This window comes from Epinephelus fuscoguttatus, linkage group LG5 (assembly GCF_011397635.1).
Source record: "Epinephelus fuscoguttatus linkage group LG5, E.fuscoguttatus.final_Chr_v1".
NCBI lineage: Eukaryota > Metazoa > Chordata > Actinopteri > Perciformes > Serranidae > Epinephelus > Epinephelus fuscoguttatus.
In genome coordinates, this window is record NC_064756.1 from 4,233,317 (window position 1) to 4,259,083 (window position 25,767).

The following is a 25,767-nucleotide window of genomic DNA, read 5'->3' on the forward strand; positions in this document are numbered from 1 at the left end:
AGTTTTGATTTACAGTAATGGCTGCAGTGCAGCGTGTATAAAAAAATAATAGCATGTGCTGAGTGGGTGTGCAGAACCTACCTTCCCAGCCATAAACTGTCCAAAGCCGGGGGGAAATGTTAGAGTGGAAACAAGTAAAGTGACCAGCGCTGGATACAGCAGCCGCCTGAGAGAGAGAATGAAGAAGAGGGAGAGGACAGGCAGAGAATTAAAGAGAGAGAAAAATAAGAAAAAACAGTCACATCTTATAATCTTAAATAACTACAGCACACAAGCAAATGTATGACAGTAAAACGTACCACAGAATGGTGCTTGAGTAAAGTACTTAGTTACTTTCTACGATTAGTTAGACTCACTTTTTCATGAGGAATCTGTTGATGGCCTTCTGTTTCCTGATGAACTGAACGATCAGTCGGTTCAGGTAGACGAACAAGGCCCCGCCGAAACCACTGGCAATACTGCAGCAAGAGAACACACACAAACACACACACACACACACACACACATTCAGAGGATGAGAGTTGGAGACATTTTCCTACTTGGTATAAAAATGAATTCTGTGCAATCAAATTGAAACTGGATAAAACAAATTAGTGCAAGCTTAAAGAAACCAAAGCATCAATGATCACATCTCTTTCCCAGCGCATTTGGCAACCATTATACTATAGCAATTACTACACTGGAGGTGGATGTCAGTGATACTGTACGGCACTGTAGGTGCAAGTGATGCAGCTGAATCATATTCATAGTTGATACAATCCACACACTGTGTGAGACATACTGTTATGTAAATTAAAGGGAGGAAAAAGAACATTTACAAAACATGTAGGAGGGATACAGTAAGCTGAAGATGCAGAAAATAAACAGCAGAGAGAAACAAAGACAAACATTAAAGGGGAAACATACTGGAGATGAAAAATGAAGAGGGAATTACAACAGAGGGAGTGTGAGGGAGCGAGCACACAGTGAAACGGGGATGTGTGGGGGAGTCAAAGCACAAGAAGAGGTTTACATAAGCATGCATTTAAAAGCTCAGTGGGAGTCCTCTTTGTGACAGTAAGAGGGAAAGAAAGGAGCGAGAGGTAGGGGCAGAAAGAATAGACTCAGACAGCTACGCAGACAACCTAATGCTTATAAATTTATCTTGCTGCATTATTAATTCCGTCAAATACCTCTGAATAAATAATGAACAGGATGATGAGGGAGTCTTTGCCCCTGTGGTGCAGCCGAGGAAAACACTGCATGTGTTCTTTGTAGTTGCACCCTGAAAGGGACCAAATGTACCAACGTACCAAACCCTGGTGGGTTCTGGTACAGATTAGACTGAGGGTTAGGGTGCTACGTGAGGTCAGGCAGGGTTAGGGGTATGATCAGGTGAAGGTGTCTCAGACAGACTGAAGAACTGCAGGGTGTGTTACAAAACACCAGATAATGATTACTACATATTTCACACCCATTTGTTCAGATTTACATCTTCAGTGTGATCCAGTGGGCTCAGGGCTGAGAGTGCCAGACAGTTGAGGGTATGAGGGACCGATGAATACTTTAGTTGTTTTGGTCTTTTCATGAGATTTGTTGACACTAAACAGAAGTACAGAATATTACAAACCTTATGCTTGAAGGTACCCTGTGGAGTTTTGACTACGAGTGTCCCTGTTTCGTTTGTACTGCATCTCATACTCTAATAGCATTTGAGCAAGGACAAATGCACAAACATAAAAAAGGCAATAAGATACACACTGCTGCTGATGGTCTCATGCTATTCTCCATCCCTCCATTCTGAACTGCTTATCTGGGGCCGGGTCGTAGGGGCAGCAGGCTGAGCAAAGCACCTCAGATGTCCCTCTTCCCAGCAGCACTTTCCAGCTCCTCCGAGGGGACCCCGAGGTGTTCCCAGGCCAGATAAAATCCCTCCAGTGTGTTCTGGGTCTGCCCCGGGGCCTCCTACCAGTGGGACGTACCTGGAACACCTCTAACAGGAGGCGCCCAGGAGGATCCTGATCAGATGCCTGAGCCATCTCAACTGACCCCTTTAGACGCGAAGGAGCAGCGGCTCTACTCCGAGCTCCTCACTCTATCTCTAAGGCTGAGCCCAGACACCCTACAGAGGGAACTCTTTTCAGCCGCTTGTATCCACGTTCGTTTGGTCACTACAAAGAGCTCATGACCATGGGCGACAGGTGGGACGTAGATGGACCAGTAAATCGAAAGCTTTGCCTTCTGGCTCAGCTCCCTCTTCACCACGATGGTCTGGCACAGCGCCCACATCACTGCAGACGCCGTGCCACACTGCTGATCCATCTCACGCTCTATTCTACCCTCACTCGTGAACAAGACCACGAGATACTTGAACTCCCTTGCTTGGGGCAGTATCTCACTCCCATCCCAGAGAGGGAGGGGCTATTGTATTGATTGACGTAACAGTACACTTTCATTTAGCAGAGAAATTATTCTCTGTTTCCTGCCCAGGGACTACAGATGAAAATTACCTCATAGCTTACTCTGGCGCAGCTAAGCAGCTGTGCACTGTCCTTGTTAAATTAAAAAAAAAAAACAAAAACAAACAAAAAAACCCCAACAACCTAAAAGTAAAAATAAATAAGTTTGCCAGCAAAAGGTGGAGTAGCATACTCTTATCGTGACGGCTCACCAGCAGATGGAGACATGAAGTACAATGCTCTTCAGTGTGTGTAATATTCATTCATTGTGCAAAATAAAAATGTTGGCCAATTCTAAGAGTTCATTTTAAAGCCTATTGGCTGATACCAATATCGGCTGTCATTAAATGGTCCTCACACCTTTCGCTAAATATGTATTAACACATACACTTATATAATCACTACACTGCATGTATTTGCATGTTTTCACGGGACGTATTTAGGTCTCCTTGTGTCTCAGTGATTCTCACTTCAAAGCCTGAAGGTGCAAACAGTAAGTAGAGTAGTGTGTGTCTCTTCAAAGACGTGCCCTTGGCAGCATGTAGCACAGCGCAAACTCTTTGTGGCCTAGTTGACTGAGACACTGACCGACTTTCCTCGCTTGACAGCTATTAGCAGGGGAAGATGGAAACTACACGGATGCACCGGCACACTGTCCCCTCCTCACACACACACACACAGAGCACACACTAGAGCACAGTGTAAAACTGGGGCTAAGCACTCTGCGGCCTTCTCTGGAAGCAGTGTTAAATGTACTGTAGTCACTGATGCAACAACGTGTGTTCACACCTCAGAAAAGGCAACAGATAAAGAACAGAAGCCCAGAGAGAAATGAAGAAAGGGATTTTCTTCTTTTCGGGGGCCTACGCAGTGTTACGCAAGAGCGAGGGAGCAATCCTCCCATCTCTGCACCAGCTTCTTTCCAGGAGCTCCTGGTCTCATTCACAGCCACGACGGAGCCCTCAGGCTAAGACAGGATAAAATAAGACATCCCTCAGTGTGCTAGCAACTGTTGCCGGCTGAATTATCCATGTTAGGTGACTCCTGCAGGCTTCCCTGAAGTAACACCTTCACAAGCCACAGTGAGTGCAGCTCCTGAATAATATCTGAATCTGTGCTGTAGTCGCGGTAAATGGGAATACCTGTCAGTACAGCCAGATACGCAGAACAATGACTCAGGGTCTGAATTTATTTGAAGTTTTTGTGGAGTTTGATGGCGAACCAAACCTTTGTTCGTCTCAGGATCTGTTGACAAAAGTAATTTTGCACCACTTTCTCTTAGTAGATTGTTTTTAGAGAGCTTATAAATTCTAACTTAGCATATTTATTTTTTAGCAAATTTATTTCCAACATCTGCCAATACCTATTTGTAAAATCATACATGGTCCAATCACCAGTAAAGACTCACCCAATGACGGCGAAAGCAGGAAGCTCCTGGAGGTCGAAGGGGAAGTCTAGCCGGAAACGGGTTTTAAAAAGGGCTGTGATGGTCTCTGGAGAGAGAACAGGTACAGCCAGAGTCAGGAAAGAGAACAGCTCACTGCCAAAACAATCACCCAAACCATAAGACGAGGTCCAAGACAAGGTCTAGGCTCCTGCAATCGGATGCAGTGCACTGTACAAGTGTTTCGGCAGTCAAACTTTTGTCCCTAATGGGAGGTAACAAGTGGGAAGTAAACAAAAAGTTCAGCTCATTGTGGAGGTGCTAACCACAACTTCTAAACTAACCTAGCCAGAGCACAGTCTTGTAAACAGAAGGTGGGAGACACAGTTGTCAAAAACTTGGGCTAACAAGGAAGAGGAAATCCTGGGGCCACGTGATTGGCTGAGACTTTAATAAGCTGCTTCTGGGAATGGGAACTTAGTATTCAACTCTAGTAGGAACACATTTCCATCTTTGATTTGCCTGCTGCTGGAAAGGCCTAGTTTTTTGCTAAGTGAGAGCAGAGTACATCTGATAAATGACGCCTTCGTCAGCCTTATTTTTATCATTAAGATCTTTGCGTTTCACTCATGTTAGTGACTTTAAAAATGTAAGTTTAAATTAAGTTTAAATGTCTTTCTTAAATGAATCAATGCCACAATGATCTGTGTCTGTTTTCTATTAGTTTTTTGCAAATCAAAATTGCTGTAATGGGGGGTTCAGGAAGATTTCACTGGTCGCTTAGTCGCAGAAAACAAATGAACAAACAAAAGTAAAACTCCCATCAGGAGCTGCATCTTGTCAAAATAAATCCAAACCTATATGAGTGAGCCATGTGTGACTTTAATTTGAAAGGACAGACACAGGAAGTGTCCACGCTCAGCAGTCAGACAGGAGTCAGGTTAATTTCCAGGGCTGGTACCTGCGGTTATTCCACAGGCTAGTTAATAACATGTCGGGCAGGTGAAGAGAAGGTGAAGGACGAACCCAAGGTGATATGTAAACTCATCTTCATTGGTCGACTACAAACATGACGTATCATCTGAAACATGGAAGTAGCTACATGCCCATTAGCCCACAGCGTCATTAACAGGCGGCTCGCTCAGTGTGTGACGTGCACTTGGAGATAAAATATAGGCCTATATTAATGAAGGTTCATTAGTACGGTTTGTATTTCTCTGTAATGTAGCACAGTGTTAACAATGTTACTGATACTATTCTTTCTCACACCTTCAACTCAAACCACCAAAATATATCATTTAATCATTACATTCATATCATGAACATGCAGCAGACTAGATGACTGATGGACCGTAATGATGACTATTGGTCGACTAGGAAAATTCTTAGTCAGGGCCGCCCTAATCACATCACATTAATCTTAACTTATGATGCTCTGCTGACTGGGATTCTTCAGTTTTGGACCTCAGTCTTAGTTTGTCAGACTTTTTGGAATTGTGTGTATTGTTAAAGTATCTTAATTATTCCCTCGTACTTCCATCAATACTATTTTGAGTGCAAATCGGCCTTACTGTACCTTCGTCTCTGTTCCAAACAGCCAGTACTCTGAAGATGAAGGCACTGAAGGTAGCAGCAAAGAAACCTCTCCAATAGTTCCTCACCGCAAAGAACGTGGACGTTACTTCAATACTGAATAAGACACCTGGAACACACACAAACACATATTGCATACCATTTAAATGTTGAATTTTATTGGTCACAGTTTGACATAATGAAAGCAATAGGTCCTTATCCATAGTGACTGTATTACATTCAGAAGATGTTAGTCTGTTAGAAGAAGCAGGCATGACGAAGCTGCCATGGAAGCTAAGCTTTGTACTGCTCAGTGGCGGCTGCTGGTCTTTCAAACAGGGGAACTCACTTTAAGTTTACATCGTAAAATGTGTCATATCGTAGCGAGGCAGTAACTTATAAAAGGAACATTTAATTGAAGCTGTTGTTCAACCACACTCATGCCATAGAACCACAGCAACACACACCTCAAAGATCTTCAGATGGGTTTAAACACCTGAACTGTACAAACGGTGAAAATGAGATGTATGGCTTATGGAAATAAGGAACTCCAGACGGCACTCTGTCAGAAGACTCCACTCGCAAATATCCGCATGGGACTGAGCTTGAAATGTGACGATGCCGGTGTGTATTTCCAAAGCGCTGTCAGTCACAAAGGGGTTCAGCCTTTTAGACAGTTCCTCCAATCATCATGCAGACACCGAGCGTCCTCTCCCGCCTAGCGCTCCATTAGGTCCCAGGGAAGCTGAGCCTCCCTGGAAGTGACGATTGTGTCGCATTTATCCAATGACCGTCTCGCTTTGCTGCATGAAAAAACCTGCTCAGCGCTGTCTCATAGGAATGCTTGGAGGCTCCGCGTCCACCGTGCTGACACGAGAATGTATGACAGGGAGGTTGCGTTGGGAAACTGGTGATAAACAGCTGACGTTTGATCATCATAGTCATGATGTTAAACGCATCCTAGCGCACGTTTAATGCAATGTAAATTATTATTTCAGTGTAAATTCAATAGTGCATATTTGACCATTTCTTCTATGGAATTTTAGGGGAAATTCAGCCTCCCTTGTTGTCTCAGAGTAATCGCCCCTGGTACTGCTGTGGACGGGTAAAGAGGCAAAACTCGTGTTAACCACCTTAAAAGGTCCTGCTTAAAAAATCAGTGTCAGTTCAAGTGTACGCTATATTGACAAAAACAGTAACATTAGCTGGTCTACCGTTGCCACGTTCAGTTAATTTGTGTTCTAAACTAACCCTCTAAAACACCACAGTTGAACAATAACACCAACTAAGTGATGGAGGCAGCAGCAGACCAGCGGCTCCTGTGTTCAGTGATGTATAATTACCTCACACAACTCCACTTAAACACATCCAAACAGTCCCTTTAATAACACAGTGCAGAGATACTTATGTAATGTAGAAATTATGGTGTTGTTACCCAAGAAGTGCAAGGTTTATGTAGATAACATTTAAAATATGAACATGCAGGACCTTAAATAAGTTTAACTGACACTTCTGGACATGCAGAGCCTGTGTGTCTCTGTGTTACTTCTCTACTAACATGGTCTTCTTTTGTTTTAAGAGCGGCACACAGCTAACTCTGCTCACCAGTGTCGTCTCTCAGACGTGTTTTTGGTTGTATTAAAGTGAAGTATTTGTTTTTGATTCCTAAAATCTGATGGTGACACCAATATGTAGCAACAGACGGTGCTGTGAAATGACTGAAGCAGCACAGGCGGAGAGAAATCTGCTCGCAGTTAAATAAATTATGTCACTCACACAAAGTCGTGTTGTGAGATCTGTACCAGCATGTAACAAGGACATAATTTTAACATGGGCTGATATAAGATGTACAGACAGAGATATTGCCTTCACTATACTGTCCCCACTGAGTGACATAAAGCTGTCTCTGTGTTATTGTACGTTATGTGATGTGCAGTTGATATCATCTATAATGACACCTCCAGTGTTGTGTGTGCCACACTTGTGTTACCATATATTTTTCTCTTAAGACTCACCTCCTATGGGGGCAGCAAAACAGCAGCCTACTCCCACAGCACAGGCCGCTGCCAGCATCTCTATGTTCCTTGACTCATTCTGAAACACACACAGATACACATGGTGCCGTTACATGTCAGTCAGTCTTTAATATGTGGAGCCAGCTGATAGCACACATAAAAGGTTTGATAAGGAATTATAATACAGTGAACAGACATGCTGACAGTCTCTTTAAACTTCTGAGACTGACTGACTGACTGACTTTGACACTAAATGACGGCTCAGTACAGAGCTATTCCATCAAAAGTCAGTGAAGCAAAAAAAGTTCACGTAACAAAAAAAAAATATATATATATATATAGAAGAAAGAAGTTGATTAAGTTGTTTCATGCTTAAAAGCACTTAAATAAAATCTCAAACTGCACAGTTCAAACCAAAACCCTCCAGAATCCTCTTTAAGGAGTGATTTGATGTTCCCATCAGATGAGGAGTTACAGTGTAACCACAGTGAGACAGATGGGAAAAGAACAAGTGATAACACTGAGCCGCATGACTGAAGGGCAAAGGAGTCCCAGAGCATCCTGGGAAATTGAGTTTTCCTGTTTACATTACTGATCTTACCTGCATTCTTATGAGACTGGCTTCCTTCAAGCAGCATGGCAGTGATAAAGAGAGGTTAGTGTGTGTGTGTGTGTGTGTGTGTGTGTGTGTGTGTGTTTTCCCTTTGACTGTACTCTCAGCCACTTATCCTGCTCTTGCAAATTTACAGTGTGGTGCTTTTGATAAGCATGCTGTGCTGCAGCTTACACACACACACACACTCCTCACAGTAATATGGTCAGAGAGGAATATAAAGGGTGGTCAAGAGACATTTTCAAATACAGCTTACACTGCAGAACATGTTAATCTGGAATGAATATTTTAACAAAATGCCAGTAGGGTGGAATATTTCCACTTCTTCTAACTTTAAATCCCTTTTAATTAACATTTTCATGAGAGCGCACAAGGATAGAGTAATTCAACCCGCTTTCACCTAAAAAGAAAAACGCCAAATATGCTGTCTGTGCAAGCTGATTATTATGATCCATATTTGTGTTTCTTGTTAAGCATCGACCTCAAGTGGCTGTAGTGATTATGACAGAAAAAAAGAGGACGTCAGGTGATCTAGTATTAATAGCGGCAAAGTTTGTGCAGGGATGCAGTGGAGGTGGATGACTGGATCAAAGCAGGCCCCCAGGAATGCCGTTCAGCCTTGGTTCCAAGTTTTTTCTGGTGTCCACCAGTGGTACTGCAGCAAAAAAATTCTCCACGGCTCAAAAAGCATTTTCCCCACAGACCGACATTATAAAAGAGACGTCTGTAAAACTGTTGACAGGATACCTCAAACTGCAAACAAGGTTAATTATGACTTTTTTCTATGGAACGCACAGTATGTGATGAAATGATGGAGGGAACAAAAAGGGAAAACTTTAATTTAAAGGTCTACTGTGCAGGATTTAGTGGCATTAAGTGGTGAGGTTGCAGATTGCAACCGACTGAAACCTCTTGGTGTGCCAAGCATGTGAGAGAACTACAGCGGTAGACACAAAAACACAAAAATTCAAAAACCCAAATGACCCAATCTAGAGACGGTGTTTGGGTTGTTTGTTCTTGGCTTCTGTAGAAACACAATGGTGAACTCCATGGCAATGGACCCACTCTGTGAGTAGATATAAATGGCTCATAACGAAAACACAACAATTCTTAGTTTCAGGTGATTTTACACTAATGAAAACAAAAATATGAATAATTCTAGGGATCGACATCAATTTTCAATTATCGATGGTTGATTGTTAAGGATTTTGATCGATCACAAATAATTTTGCTTGATAGTCGCAGTGTTTCCCCTACAATGCTACAGGCCCGACAAGCCGCCGTGACTACGAGACCCCCCGCCGGACCTGTGCCGGGCAAAAAAAATCATAAACAGACGGAGGGTCTCATCGCTCTCCAAAACCTCGGCGACTTCCCTTGAGGCCTCTGAAAACACTACGCCATTGAAAGATGGAGGTTTCGCTGAAAACCGAGGCCTGTAACTTCTGGCTAGCAACGGTTGTAAACACCCAGGGGTGAACTGCGCATGCACGCCATTCTTCCTCTTTGGCCTGGGGGGTCGAAGCACAAAACTGGGGCAGCTGCGCTCTCTTGCAGCGACAGTCTGCACTGCACTCTTTTGTTTTCTCTCGTTTGAAGTACTTGCTTATCAATTAGTTGATAACTGATTTTGAAATTTTTGATCGAATAATGAATTTTGATTGTTTGCCCATCCCTATTATATATCATGTTGGCCAAAAGGTCCCCAGATATCCTTCACACTGCACCTTTAAGGTTTTAAAAACCATGGTCCGGACCAGTAGCGTGAGGCAGTTATGATGCGTGTGAAGCGTGGTGGCTCCTTGCATCATTGACCGGTGCGACTTTGAAACAGGCCATTACAGAAGCATAACTCAGAACGTCATGCCAGTGACAACACAACCTTTAATCTGCCATCGCAGAGCTCATGGATCAAACAGACTATGTATGCCAGCAGGCCCGTAGCTTTCAGGGAGTCAATTCGGCTAGATTCTCTGTGTGGTGTCTGGTTGCTGCCGTAGGCCCTTGCTTAGCCTAAGATGCAAATGTATCAATTAATTACAGAAATAGGTCTTTAATTTTTCCAAAGTACAAGGTAATCTTTGCCCACTGGCCTCGTCCCGACTTGAAGGCGATGTATGAGCCCTGAGACTATCGAGTATTCGGTGAGCTGTCTTTTGAGTGTCATCCAGACGGGAGTACTATCTTGGGGTAAGATGCACTAAATCTGGAGTGAAGCCCACACGGAGATATTTATACGCGGCGTCCTTCACAGAAGTTGCCTCCATCTTGGAAAACCCTTCAGGCGATTTTGATTAGTTTTAGATCTCAAATCGATCGACGCTCAGCGCATTAATGCTCGAGTTCTTCACACTATCAGGCCACTGGTGCCGTCGCCGGCAGGATGTTCTAAGTTACACTTCTGGAACGGCCCATTCCAAAGTCAAACCTGTGAATGATATGGAGGAGTCACCACACTTCGCATGGGCCCCAGTGCATGCTATTATGACGGGCCCTAGTGTACGCTATTGTGCAAACATGACTCTTTTACAAAAAAGAAAGAAAACATAACAGAGATGCATTTTTAGAGGCATATATAGCAAATGGCACTGTTTTTTATTTTAACACAAGTGTATTTCCAAGTTGGAATTCAGCCATAAGGGCCCATTCTCCAGCCAACACATTGATGGACGGCCCACTCACTCTGTGGGCCCCCATTTCAAGGGCCCCAGTACGGCACTGCCTGCACTGTTTATATTCACGCCCCTGGTCCGGACACTGGATACTAGAATAAATATTTCGTTGTAGTAACTTTAACTTTTTTCAGTATGAAAAACATGCACAAGACTGCAACAGGTGAGAAGATGGGACATGGACAGTGGGGCATGCTGGGAAATGTGCAACTGAGTTACCTTTATGCTTATAAGACTGGGCTCCTTCAGGAAGCATGGGAGTAAGAGACAGAGTTAGGCCATAAAGAAACCATGAGCATGATTTTTTTACTGCCAAAACTAAATTTGCATCATCGTAAAACTGAACAAATCTGATATTATATTTTATTCAACTTAATTAGCAAAGTCAAGATTTACATCCGATCGACATTCACAGATCTGATAATAACATTATATCTGATGCAGCGTGTTTGGTGTTCTCCACGTGTGTGCTTCATTTACTCATGCACCTTTATTCCTGTTAAAGTACAACAAGCTCTCTAAAAGCACGTGAAACAAAAAGCTGGCTGTTACAGCCCACACGCTACATTAGCATACTGTACTTCAAACTCTGGAGAGGAGGACCAGATACTGCTGCAGAGGGACACTTCACACACACGCACACACACTCTCAGCATTAATATGCAATAAAATGCAGCACAACACTCAAGAGGGGAGGGGAGAGCAGGAAAGAGTTAGAGGGTTAGAGAGAGACAACGTGGATGACGATGAGTACAGAAGATAAAAAGGTAGACAGGCGGATGGATACATTAGCCCCTATTGGTTGATCTTTGGCTGAATTGTTTGGACATTTATTCAGAAACTACTCCTAATCTTTTCAAATGCTGTATATCATCAGATGTTTATTTTCTCACCAGTGTCCGTAGTGTCCGTCCAATAAGTTCCAATAAGTTTCAACACAAAAGTCCAATAAATACAGACATATAAATCTTACACTCCTGGCCAAAGCAAACTTGAGTACTTAAACGGATGTGAGATTCTTGCATTTCTTCACATTATGTCCAATGAAACTAAACTTTATGATTTATCCCACATTTTTCCAAGATGGCTATTTCCAAGGCTCATATCATTTACACTTCTTCCTCCATCCTCCACATGAACATGGATCACAACTCCAGATCACTTTTGCACCATCTATAGAGTGGACGCAGCGTGGGGACTCTGTCTCACAGCCCTCTGTGCTCTTTTCAAACCCGCCGATTTTCCCACCAACACATCTCCCAAGAGACGTGCTCACATCTTCAGAAAAGTGAGGAATGAGAGTCAGGATTTTCTCTGTCTTCCCCCAGCTCCCTGACTGCCTGATCACAACGGACAGGCAAGATGGAGAAGAAGGAAAAGGAGAAGATGCAGGAGATAATGAAGAAGAAAATAATGACGCTTTCTTTTTTGCTTTCTCTCGCTCCAATTCTCTCTGGGCCAAGTTCGTTTAGGAGATGAAAAATCTCATTTGCTGACAAATACGATACTGATTAAACATTTATAAAATGAGTCATTATTGGTTGTTGACTCAACATGGGAAGAAAGAAATCGATTCCCGAGGAAAAAATGTGCTTCGTTTTTCCCTTTTTAACTGAACTAATGATGGAGGGACAAATAAGGAAACCAACTAAAAAAAACTTTAGTTTTTTTGTCAGGTGTTAAAGCTCATGTTTCATGTTCCCTCTGCTCTGAGGCATCAAACTGGACCAAAGCCTGAAACCTGAGCTGTCCCAGCAAAACACCAGAGTTGTTTTTTTCCTCCACTCATCTTTATTCCCATTTATCCTCTCTTTCTTCTTCCCTACCATTGCTCTGGCAGTTCACCTGCTGTCAACATCTTACATTTTCACAGGCCTTTTCCTCAATCTCTCCCTCAAACACATGATAAAATGTCAACTCTCCCCCCTCTCAACCTCTTCCTCTTTATCATTTATTCTGTGAGCACTGCCTGAATATATTACCGCCGGCTTTTCTGATCTATTTTTAATGATCAATAAATTGATGCAGGTTCCAAGAAACAGCTCTAGGAATGCACTGGGATGCATCATCAGTGATGTTCCTGGGGGTCATAGGAGGTTTCGGGTCTTTCAACATCAGACCCCCTCATCCAGGTGACCCATCTGGGGTTGATCAAGTCCCAGATTGCACCCTGGCAGCAGCAATCCATGGCCTGCCCTCTTTATCCAAAGCCACCAAGTGGCTTTCTCTGCAGCTTCAGTAATGGTTTGTACGGCCCCCTTCAATGCAGCTCTGCCTTCTCCCAGCCCTGCTCGCCAGCCTCTGCTTCTGCACTGCCCCACCAGCTCTTGGTATTTAGCAAGCTTCCTCTGATGAGCCTCAGACAGCTCCCAGATGATCACCTGCTTGGACTCTGAGAAGATGGTCAAGTCTGGGCATAGTCTCCGTGCGCAGTGTGATCAGGGAATTTGAGTTGTTTTCCAAGATCAACCCTCAGCTGCCAGTCTCAGGCTGTGGACAGTTGGTACGGTCTTGTCTATGATCAGGAGCTTCTCTCCAGCCTTGAGGAAAGAGATGGTTTCTTCCTGGGGTGGTGTCTACTGGACTGAATGGCTGTGGTGACTGTTTCTGCATGAGATGTTGGAGGGATCCTCACCCAGCACACAGGGCAGGATGGTGCCTCAGCCTTGTGTGAAGGTTTGCTGGATTTGGTAATGTGTCATAGACAGCTTGAGATGAATTAAAGCGTTAACTTGTGCCTGGCCCACAACATGATGTTTTCGGTCACAGCAGGCAGCTGGGCTCAGTGAAAAAAGCACTAAAAACCAACTGTACACCAACTCCTCAGCTCTAAACAGCAGACAGACACAGGCAGAGAGGTGGTGACAGCTGGTGAACGTAGTGGAACATTTAGGAGCTAAAGAGACAGATATTTCCTTCTGGCATTGGTAGGGACCAAAACAGAGCTAAAAGAGATGAAATATTTGATTTACATTCATCAGGTGGACACAAGCAGGACTCTAAATGAAGGCTAATGTGTGGTTACTGCTGGACATGTAAATAACGGTATGATGATAAGTGTTGTTTTTTGCTGCCCTTGGCAAAAACAGTATGTCTTTCATGTTTCAGCCCATGATCAAAAGCGACAAGAGACAAAACCCAGGGCAAAAAAAACAATAACTAATCTCCGCTGCCTGTTGCTTTTAAATGCATGGTAATAACTGAAGGTGTCTCAGATGAGTGCATCAATATTATTATCAACTCAGATCATCTCACAAACACTCAAATACCACATCCAGTGTGAGGAGAGGTGAAGGTGATGAGACAAAAACAGGGTGTTGGAGAGTTGAGTATGGCGTGTATGTTGTATGTGTTTATGGAAAAATAATGAAATGTTTCAATTCAGTGAAACCAGGAAAACACAATTAAATCAATTGAGTAGTTGGGCAAAATGAAGACAGAGTGACAGAGAATGTAGGAGAATATGTACGTGAATAAGACATACCTCATAGATTCCTCCAAACAGAGACATGAACTTGCTGAGGAGAGCAGCACACAGACTGGCGATGTGGACGAACGGACCCTGACAGGAAAGAAAACAGGTTCACATGTTACAAGTTCAGAAGCTCTCTCCTGTTTACTGTGCGCCACATGAGAGGGCACCTGACAACTTTCTGACAACACACCACCAACAACAAAGTTTACAGTGAAATTCAGGGGATGAAGTTCAAAGTGGAACCGACAGGATTAAAAGTGAGAGCGTGGTCACGTTGAAGGAAGTGAGAGCCCTGCGCTGAATCCAAACTGTGGAGGCTGATGCTGCAGTAGTATGCAACCAAAAGGGCCTGAGGCGTGTGTGTGTGTGTGTGTGTGTGTGTGTGTGTCTAAGAGGAGAGAATATATTCTCCTCTGAGTATGTCTTCAGGCTAGGCAGCCTTTTGGGGGATGCCATACTTCCCTGAAAATGTTTTGGGGAAAAAACACTGAGAAATAGTGATGTAATCTACATTATACACACACACACACACACACACACACACACACACACTGTCCTCAAGACATAAACAACATCTGCAGCGCTACTGAAGGGAGAGGATCCTGAAATCTCCAGAAAAACATTATTCTCCCTCCCGTTGGGTTTCCACAAGGTCTGGAGTCAAATCTGCTCGCTGCCGCCTTCTGTCTCTCTGCGATGTTTTTTTTTCTTCGCCAGATTTTGTTGCTCTCAACGTGACCCTAAACATATCGACCCCATCGTGTGCCATTTATAAATCATTTGTAATGCATGCTGCAGGGATATAGGGAACAGGAATGTGAATGAGCCTGGGAGCGTTGTGCATCAGTGGGAAGTTCCTGTATTGTAGCATGTTAGTTGCAGTAACATGCTGCAGCATCTATAAAGTGACGGAGTATATGAGCTGACTTTGTCATGAGGAGGTGGAGAGGATGGTAAATATTGTGACCTAGGCCTACATGAGACGCCTGCCAAGCTGCACACCACAGTTTGAGACCAACAAACACTGAAATCTGTTGTTTTTTAGGGACCTATTGCCGTGTCTCCGCCAGGGACAGTGCAGTGAAAAGTGGTTGTTCTTTACAGAGACATTGCTGCCATTTCTGCTGAGTTAGTGCCATGAAGAGTGGTTGGTTTTTACAGAGACATCACTCCATTTCCTGCCTGGACAGTGTCATAAAAGCAGTCGCTTTATACCACCATTAAGCCGAGAAAAATGGGTGTTTTTTACTGTGATATTTCTGGCTTTTCTGCAGAGACACTGTCATGAAAAGAGGTTGTTTTTTACCTAGATTTCACTGTGTTTATAGCCGGGATAATGCAAGAAAAAGCGGATGTTTTTAAAAGGCATAACTGCTTTTTTCATCACTATGTTTACTGCCAAGATAGTGCCATGAAAAGCAGATGATTTTTACAGAGACATCACTGTATTTCCTGCCAGAATTATGCCAAGAAAATTGGCATTTTTTTTACTAAGATATTGCTGCAAAAGGACTACCGCACACTGTCCAACTTGCAATATATAATTTATTTGCGACGTTTCGGTACTAGACCTTCATCAGGTGAGCGGGAGTCCTTTTGCAACTTTTTGGTCTTCTCTCTCCAACGCACCCGTCTTGTTTAACAGATGTGGAAAGTGTTTCCTTTGTACTACGATATTGCTACCTTTTCTGCTGAGATAGTGCCATGAAGAGTGCTTGATTTCTGCAGAGACATCACTGCATTTCCTGCCGGGAGAGTGTCATGAAAGCAGCTGATTTTTACCAAGATATCAGTGTGTTTGATGCCGGGATAGTGCAATGAAAAGCAGATCGTTTTTAAAGACACTGCTGCTTTTTCTGCTGGGATGATGCCAAGGACATGGCTTGTTTTTTACTGCCATTACTGTGTTCACTGCTAAGATAGTGCCATGAAAAGCAGTGGTCTTTTGTACAGAGACATCACCGCATTTCCTGCAGGACTGTGCCACTAAAAACAGGTATTTTAAGCCAAAACACGACATTTTCTGAACCATAACCAAGTGTTTTTTTGTGCCTAAACCTAACTACATGTTAACAACAGTGTTTCAATGTCCATGGCCGACATTTATCCTGGTGATTGGGTTGGTGAGTAAGTTTTATAACCTGCTCCAGCAGTGTCCCTGCTCTTCACTTTGACCTACATGAGTTTCTGATGAGTAATAATGACTTGAATTGAAGCAGCAGACAGCTGGTATTCTGCGCTAACATTCACTGGATGGATGTTGTGTAAACCTAATGGCAGCTTGGTGCCAGTCTGGACTCTGTATTTTATCACAAACAAATTTTTATTACTGTGAATCATGGAAACTGTGTCAGCAAACAACAAAACTGTTGAATGTGGGTCAGCTATTGAGTTTAGCTGCCACCGCTGACATAAAGAGGAGGAGCTGGGAACTGATTTTTTTTCTCCACAAAGCTGGTCATAATGGGACGGCTCTGTGATGGACAGTTTATGTGTCAGCAGCAGACCCACACACACACACGCACACACACACATCAAAACATGAAAGCATGTATGAGTCATTTTAACTCGAGTTTTTCATCAACACATATTTGCACAGCTTGTATTTCCTCTCATCTTATGAGTCACATATTGATTGACATGGTTGTCAGCTTGTGCTGTTTGTGTGTGTGTGTGTGTGTGTGTGCGTGCGTGCGTGCGTGTGTCACATGATGTCCCAGAAAAGTGCATCTTCCCATCCTGAAGGGAAGCTCCACTCAAGAGTACATGCACACACACAGGTCCACACATGTAAAGTACATATAGGCATTTTGAGCCCCATAGAGAGGGTAAAGCTGATTCATGTGTGTGTGTGTGTGTGTGTGTGTGTGTGTGTGTGTGTGTGTGTATTACCTCCTTGCCCAGGGGCATGCCGCTGCCCAGAGCGCAGGTGAGGCCGATGACTTTGGCCACGAAAGTTTTGAAGGTGAGGTATTCCTTCAGCACAACTCCTCTCAGGATGGTCTTCATCTCTGGAATACCTGAACCTGCAGGGCGGGCGTTTACAGCTGAACGTCAACTTACAGAGAAACCAAACACATCGAGCAGCTGACCTTTTAAGAGGACACATACTGACTTCACCAACAACATGAACACTTATCAGTTACGTCCTGGCAGACAACATCTCTCCACCAGCACCTCCAAATCTCACTGATCAACACCTTATATCTCGATTGTTACAACTGTACAAAAACCAGAGTGGAAGAAAGCCAGGTTACAGTTTTATGGGGAGTTATGTGTGGGACTATTTCTCAGCCAGGAGCAGTTACTTCCTGGAGACTCCTAGATTTCCTGGGGACGTGCCCGCAAAGTCAGTGAGTCTGCAAGTGCCTATGGTTGCAGTGCAAATCCTCATACAAAACACAAGGACAGTGCCTCTGAGTACAGGAAGGAGAGAAACAAAAGAACGAGCACACTCCGAAGTCGTTGAAATCCAATGCTTGGGCAGTGACTTGTGGCATCAGAAACCAATGAAAAAAGGCGCCATTTAACGCCGGCATGATACGCTGCTGGTTGCTGTTATAGTTTGACGCTGCCCAGCAGTGTCGGGGGGAAACGCAGCGGGACAAGAATGAAAGTTAAGGTGGCAAAAGTCCGAGTGGGGCGGACGGGCGTAAGGGGTGGTGGATTGGTCCACAAACACTGATGTTCACCTGAGACAGCAGTATTAGCATCCTGATCCTAAAGCCAAACGCCGCTCTCAAACCTCACTGTGTGTTTGTTGAAGGAAAAAAGCGTCAATTCGCAGTTTTGTACTTACGTAGTGCTTTTATTTTGAAAGAGACTGTATGTAAACCTTAAATTTCCTGTGAAAACAGACATGTGTCTTGAAAGAGGAGAACTTGACACGGCGTCCCAGAACGTCAACAACCAACACACCCGTGGTACCCTGCACGTCGTATGTGGACGTGGAAAGTCCATGACCAAGCACTTCAATATGTGACGAGGTCGTAGTGAGAATGTGTTGAAAGAACACGCAAAGAAAGAAGAATAATCTAAGCTAAGCTAGCCAGCTACAGGCTGTGATATGAGACAGATATCATCCAAGCATTCTGACCAATGTGTCAAACTATCACTTCAAGATAAACCTCACGTGTTAATTTAAAATAACTTTGCCTCTGGGATAATTAACATTTCGCTGCCACAGCTTTCTGATTTAACTTTGACTCTCTGACTGGATAATTAATGCAGGGTGGAAATGGGCTTTTTGTTTTTGCAAAAACAGACTTTTTTAATTTTAGAGAAACCCCAGTAGAATATCATTTTCTTAATTGAAATGCTGCTGATAGCCGTATTAATTACTTGCCAAATTCAGATGACCTTTTGTGAAGTAAAACCCTTCTGCAGATGGAAACTTCTGCTTATTATATATTAGATTTTTTGGATGCTTGGCTATGTAAACGTCACGTCATGGGTGTTCACTATGGCATTACAGAGTTTCATGAATGAGACAACTCTAAGGTTACTCTGACAGCAGATTCTTTTTCATAGAAACTGACAAAAAAAGACTGCTCCACTTCTGACACAGTCTGAGAAAGTGATTCAGGGAGGTGAGGAGTGAAAGGGAGAAGGAGGTGTGTCTCGCTGATAGCAGAGGTTACCTCAGACTCTCAGGAGCACACCCATCTCTTTAGCCTCTCTTACAGAGAGTGACAGTAAAGTCTCTGTTCGACCTGCAGCAGAAATTACTTCAGGCACCTGACGGAGTGCTGCGCTGAATTCAGAAAAACCTAACCTGTTTTTTAGAGTCTGCTACAGTTCTGAATTGTGTGCAGAGCTCGTGGAGGATTTTGCTGCTGAGGCGGAGGATGCCTGTGGTGGGAGACGTAGAGCCTTTAGGGGCTGAGCCTAAAGAGGCACAGAGGGGATTTACAGTGTGTCACAGAGGCGTTACTCTGTAGCGACTGGAATTTACACACAGGTGTTTAATGTGTTGAGTTCTTTACAGTACAGGGTGGCATCAGTCTGGTTGCTGGAGAAGCTGTTAGGGTTTCATTTCAATTCATAGTTTTCAGACAGAGAGGATGGAGGACAGAGACTGAATGGATCAGGAAGGTGTATAGTTCTTGCATGACCAGTACCGCCTCCTGTGGGTGGGCCCTTTCTGTCGCATCCTTTCTGTCGCAGCAGAGGATGCAAAATCACAACTGAAGGTTTGAGAGGTTCCTCCTGTTCCAAAGGCAAAATGAGCTGGTGCTTACTTGAGCCTGTTATACACTGAGTGATTCTGGGCTGTCCCTGACGAGAGATGACCAACATGAAAAAAAACGTGTGATATCTTTAGTCGTGGCTCTAATACATTTGTCCCACATCGCACAGTGAGAGAGGTTCAAGGATGGCCGTTGTCACAATCTTGCGATCAAACACAGCCTAAATATACACTGCAGTATATAGTGCCCACAAAACTTCAGCTTGTTTTCGTTTTAATCATATTTTCTGACATTTAATCAATTTATCATTTCACTTATTACTTGGGGGGCATTTTATAATATTTTTTGACATTTTATTTATATTTTTCAGATATTTTATTAAGACTTTTCTGACATTTTACCAACTTATTTTTGTACATTTTGTTACCATTTTATGGACATTACAGTAACATAGTTTCTGACACTTAAATTATATTTTTCTGACATTTTAGAAACATTTTTTGTAAAAAAAAAATTGTAAACTTTTTTTCGGACAATTTAATATTTTTTGGAACATTTTTAGGACATTTTTTCAGACATTTTATTATTATTTTTTGGACATTTCAGTAACATTTTTCTTACATTTTTTAAACATGGACATTTAATTTTTTTCTGACATTTTATTTATTTTTTTTGGGGATATTTTAATAACATCTTTTTTAGACATTTTACCAACTTATTTTCAGACATTTTGTTAACAGTTTTTTTGATATTTCAGTAACATTTTTGTGGCCATTTTCAAATATTTTTTCAGACAATTTCACAATATTTTTGGACATTTTATTAACATTTTGTCAACATTTTTTCCAGATATTTTATTAATGATAATAATAATTCTATAATTTTTTTAATGTGATCCTCTATGTTATCCTTCACAGTTGGAGAAGTAATAACTTGTGCAGCATCCTTGCGCATTCGGTATGGGAAGCTATTGCATTGTATGTCATAGCCTGTGATTCAATAGGCTCTGTCACTGCACAGTCTGCATACATCAAACTTGATGTCATAGTTTATTAGATCCATGTGGCACAGTGTAGCTGCACTAAACAGTCTGTAGGAGGCTTTACACGTCTATATCTGGCTCACCCTTCTCATTGTCTTTGAGTTATAATTCAGGCTTTCTTACACATTTTAGCATCTGTTATTTTCATATCAGTCCACAAAATATATAGATACTGGAAAATGTCCAAAAAAGCCAAGGTGACATCTCCAAGTTGCTTGTTTTCTCTGACCCAACAGTGAAAAAACACAATATCTATTTTACAATAACATAAAACTGCGAAAAACAACAAACACCTGTGAATGTTTTTATGCGATAAATGACGAGTCATTATTTAACAATTCTTGTTGAGTCATTTTTGGTGACTGCAACATCATTTAATCAACTTATTGTGTGAGGTACTTTAATGTGATTCTATTGGCCCTCTTTAAATGTCTTCATGTGTTGTATATGTGCTTTATGTATGTGCTATATGTGTGTGTTCTGTGTTGTGCGTGTCAGTCGTACCAACAGCCTGTGGGGCGAGAATCTGTGTGAAGCCGGCAGAGAAGGTGATGAGGACCACAGGGTAGGTGACCCAGGCCAGGTACTGCAGGAACACGTTGCTGTCCAGACCACCGTACATCCACTTCTGTGCTGTGGACACACACACGCACACACACAACCAAGGGCAGACATGTAAACCACAGTCAAATACACACAGTAAGAAAGAATGTCTACATGTTCTGTACACTTCACAAGCAACAACATAAATTTACAGTTTGTCCATGTGTCTCCTCGAGACAGGTGGTTAGTCATCTTCTGTATCCAATTAAAAGGAGCCGTACACCGTAACTGAAACTGACAAGACTAGGTTGACTTCTCCTTGAGAGCCAAACACACACACACACACACACACACACAGACTGAGAAATCCATTTGAATTAGAGCTGGTCCCGTAAGGTTTCAGATTTTAAGATGTTTACCTTCCTCTTCCTGCAGTAAAGAGTTGACTCACTGGTAAATCCCTCTTTCACGTCATCTCCTGCATCCACCGTGCAGGTAGATGATTGGTGCCATCCCACAATCCACCTTGAATTCTCCCTGTCTTCAATCACTCACCTTTTGCTTCTTGCATTCCTTCCTTTGTCCTTCTTCTCTCTTCCCTCCCCAACTATCTCCATTTCCTCTTCAAACACACAGCTCCTCCTGCCCTCTGAACCCTGTATCCCTCTTGCCTCTACCCCCTTTAAGAACCTTTCCAGTCACCACAGGCAACACTTTGACATCTCCTGCTTTAATTTCCAATGCTTGTCCCAGGGGCTCAATCCTAAATACAATCGCTCTCCATTTACGATCTCCTGTTGGGCCAAGATCGTTCAAAAGTATCCCGTTTAATTGCAGTGTTAGACAGATGTCTCAAGAGTTTATCTTCCAGAACTCTCTGCAGTAAAACAATGTTGGATGGCTCATATCTGTTTCAAGATAAATGAAATTAATCTGAGAGAAAGCTCTTCGCTGTTAAGGCACTTTCATTTTGGCTTCACTGGGCAAATATCCCATAATATACTTTGAGCATATTATAATTCAAGTGGACTGAGGGAAAACTTTTGGACCTCCTCTTGGCTCTGTTCTTGGGCTTTAGAAAGTCTAGCCAGTGACAGGTCATTTCAGAGAGAGGGTGTTGCTTTTGGCTGTTCCACAAAGGTAGATGTGAGTTCATGTAATTTGGTGAACGTCCACCTTATTGGGAGGAGAGTGTGCAGCAGCTCTGGAGACAGACCCCCAGTCAGGGCTGCACCAACTTGAACTCAGCTAACGCAAACCCCAACTCCAGGAGACAGGACAGTCTCAGCTCCCCACTGGATCAGCAAACTTTTTGTTGCTGCCATTACACAGGCTAGATCTGGCACTGCCGCTGGCCATCAACCTGCTATGACACCTGCTGCTGGGGGGTCTGGACAAAGTCAAGTTGCTACAGCCGCTGATTAGCCGGTTTCCTAAGCTGCTGCCTGCTCTCCTCCTGGGGAAGCAGTCTACAGTGGCAGGGAGTGAGCTGAAGTGACTGTGGGGTGGCTAACTAGTTAACTCTTGTCTCATTTTGTGGTCTGATCGACAGAGAGAAAGAAACAGAGGGACAAGGAAGGGCTAAGCATGTTACTGTAGCTACATGCACCTCTACAGTGACATTAGATTAAATCATGGCGGCATGGTGGTGCAGTGGTTGGCATTGTTGCCTCACAGCAACAGGGGTCGGGGAGCCTCTCTTTGTGGAGTTTGCATGTTCTCCCTGTGTTAGCGTGGGTTTCCTCCAGGTACTCCAGCTTCCTCCCACAGTCCAAAGACATGCAGGTTAATTGGTGGAATGTGAGTGTGAATGTCAGAAAAAATGTTGATTATAAAAAAATTCGAAAAAATACTGATTAAATGTCCAAATAAATGTTAACAAAATGTCCGAAAGTAAGTTGGTATGTATTTAAAATGTCTGGGGAAAAAAATGTTAATAAAATTTCAGAAGAATATTATTAAATTGTCCGAAAATATTGTTTAAAAATGTACAAAAGATCATAAAATGTCAGAAAAATAAAATTAAAATGTCTGAAAAATTACTAACATGTCTAAAAAACATCAATAAAATGTCAGAAAAATACTGTTAAATTGTCCAAAAATATTGTTTAAAAATGTACAAAAATGTTTATAAAATGTCAGAAAAATATAATTAAAATGTCTGAAAAAAATTACTAATATATCTAAAAAACATCAATAAAATGTCAGAAAAATAAAATTAAACTGTCTGAAAAAAAATTACTAACATGTCTAAAAAAATCAATAAAATGTCTGTTAAATTGTCCGAAAATAATGTTTAAAAATGCACAAAAAAAGTTTAGAAAATGTCAGAAAAATATTATTAAATTGTCCAAAAATATTGTTTAAAAATGTACAAAAAAAGTTTAGAAAATGTCAGAAAAATAAAATTAAAATGTCTGAAAAAAATTACTAACATGTCTAAAAAATATCAATAAAATGTCAGAAAAAAATTAATAAAATGTCCGAAAAGTACAGTAAATGAAAAAAAAAGTTAGTTGGCACAACGTCCGAAAAATATTAATAAAATGTCAAAAAAAAAAATCAGTATCAAATATCAAAATATATGATAGTCTAGTGACCTATCCAGGGTGTACCCCAGCACACCCGTGACCCCTAACAGGACAAGGGGTTACAGAAAATGATTGAAAGAATGAATAAATAAATCAGTGTACAGGTAAAACTGTGTCACTGTATGAAGTGCATGCACATGCTCATGGTCGTCGGGTGGGAGGGGCTTAAGAAACAGACAGGAGAGCTGCAGGTGGAGGGTGTGTTTTCAAATTCTGCCTCTCTTTTTGCGTCTCCCCTTGCGTCTCCCATCCTCCACCCTTCTATCCCTTCCTCCCCGTCTGGATCCATGCATCATTTATCAGAAATAACTCCTACTCTTTTTGTTTCTAACATACATTCTTTCACCTGTCTTTACCTCCTCCTCGTCTGTCGGCATCTCTCATACCCCATCCTATAGGTACAAAATCCAATCCCTCCTCTCCCCCCCCCGACCTCACCTTGTAGACAGATGGCGATGCAGAAGTCCACCACCCAGCTGACCAGGGCCATGAGGAGTCCCAGCAGGATGAGGAAGATCCAGTCCTCCCCAACCCGCGAGATCAGGAACTTCTGACAGCGAACCGTGCAGACTGGCAGGAAGACAACATAACATGTCAGAGACGACAAAAACATACGCTGCAACTACATCACCCAGGAGCTGGCACTGAGGTTTGGAGAGTGCAAACAGTATTGAATCCATTAGCTTTGGCAACAACAGTCGCTGTGTTTCCATCCAACAGCTTTTTGAAATGCTGAGCAGCAGAAAACACGCCGCTGCCAAATAATCCACTCAATCCTAAATACTGTTTTACTTTGCTTTGATTAGTAGTAGCAGCAACACCCCCGCAGGTGAGTCCATGCAATCTGAAAATGGTGAGAACTATAATTTCCCCTCAAATTCAATCAGCGGTGTCTGATACGTGATGGATGGATGAACAAGGAGATTGATATAAAGTGCACACACACAGACACACACTGACACAAAGACACTGTAGGAATGAAAGAGCTTGGGAACACTTTATTTTACGGATCGGTAATGTCCTAATCATTTCCTGGAAGGTTGTGCGTTACTAACTGTGTTTGACACTTATTACAGGCAAAATAGAGACAAAACTCTGAGAGTCATTAGAGTTTACTTGTTCACAAGTTTACAAGCTGTAACTGACTTTCAGAGGAGTTTTCTTTAAGACGAACCGCTCCATTTAAACCCAAAGAAGTATTCACGCACTTTTCGTTTGTTATTTGAAACATAACTCTCTGTATATGTTGGACTGAATGCTTGCCTGCAGACAGACATCATGTTTTTGCATGTTTGGCTATTTGCAGTTATATTAATACCAATACCAGTGTCTCCATTTCCACATTGATTACTACCAAATTACATCGTCCTTTCTGAGAGTCTTTGTATGAACTTAAGTCACACATCAGATCCTTTCTAGGAAATTACAGAAAACTATGAGACCAGTAAAAACAACTTCAAAGCAAATTCTTTTTGGAAAGGCTGTAGTTTCAGAACTAAAGCTAAAGGGTCAAAAAACAACAATAAAAGATTTTTTTCCACACCTAACTACAGCCGTGCAGACAGTTTTGTTATTTTTATTTGACCAGGTTTCATTTTTACAGTATGGATTACTCAGATTATGTTATTCACGCTGTCACTAAAGACATATGTTGCAAGTGCATTTGTTTTTATGTGAAAGTTTTAAGGCTGTGAATATATTAAAGTCCTCATAAAATTCATGCAAGATAACACAATTTTCATCCATCTACCCATCATCTGTCTATCGATCGATCTGTCTATTTATCCATCCATCTATTGGTCTATCCATCTAATTTGCACCGTAAACACAGTTTCACTCACTCAACTTAAACATTTTAGAAACCGCTTGCATTCAAAGCTTTCGTTTATCACAGCACAGGAACATAAAAGTTTTGAGTAAACCAGACACAAAATAAATGCATCACATGACCCTTGTCTGACAGGAATTTGATGTCAGTTTAACATAACTTTTCTTTTTGTTGTTGTTGTTGTTGGAGCATTTAATTCAATGTCATATGAACAAAAACCACGGAGTACACATTTTAAAACTTTTTTTTAATTTCATTCAACTATCACTATGTATGCACTATATAAAAATGGGCAATGTGAGTGATTTAGAACACATTTAAAATAAGTTCTCTTACGCTTATGGCCTTAAACACATTGTCTCACAGCATGCTGGGAAACTCCGCCCATTAAGCCCCAACACGTCA

At 42.2% G+C, this 25,767-nt stretch overlaps 1 protein-coding gene and 1 long non-coding RNA gene across 4 annotated transcripts in view; one reads left to right on the forward strand and one right to left on the reverse strand.

Annotated features, from left to right (window-relative positions):
* The window catches only part of LOC125889152 (chloride channel protein 2-like), a 228,301-nt gene that overhangs the window by 90,174 nt on the left and 112,360 nt on the right, over positions 1-25,767 (reverse strand). For all 3 annotated transcript variants that reach the window (XM_049576902.1, XM_049576901.1, XM_049576900.1), the window contains exons 3-11: positions 23,973-24,104; positions 20,905-21,033; positions 17,062-17,195; positions 14,179-14,256; positions 7,410-7,488; positions 5,399-5,524; positions 3,847-3,931; positions 357-458; positions 82-166 (exon numbers count right to left, since the gene is read on the reverse strand). In XM_049576902.1, coding sequence (XP_049432859.1) covers positions 82-166; positions 357-458; positions 3,847-3,931; positions 5,399-5,524; positions 7,410-7,488; positions 14,179-14,256; positions 17,062-17,195; positions 20,905-21,033; positions 23,973-24,104 — 950 coding nt within the window. The remainder of the gene's footprint in view (positions 1-81; positions 167-356; positions 459-3,846; positions 3,932-5,398; positions 5,525-7,409; positions 7,489-14,178; positions 14,257-17,061; positions 17,196-20,904; positions 21,034-23,972; positions 24,105-25,767) is intronic.
* LOC125889201 (uncharacterized) overlaps positions 4,709-25,767 on the forward strand; it is a 409,754-nt gene continuing 388,695 nt past the window's right edge. The window contains exon 1 of the long non-coding RNA XR_007449420.1: positions 4,709-5,014. This is a non-coding gene — a long non-coding RNA (uncharacterized LOC125889201). The remainder of the gene's footprint in view (positions 5,015-25,767) is intronic.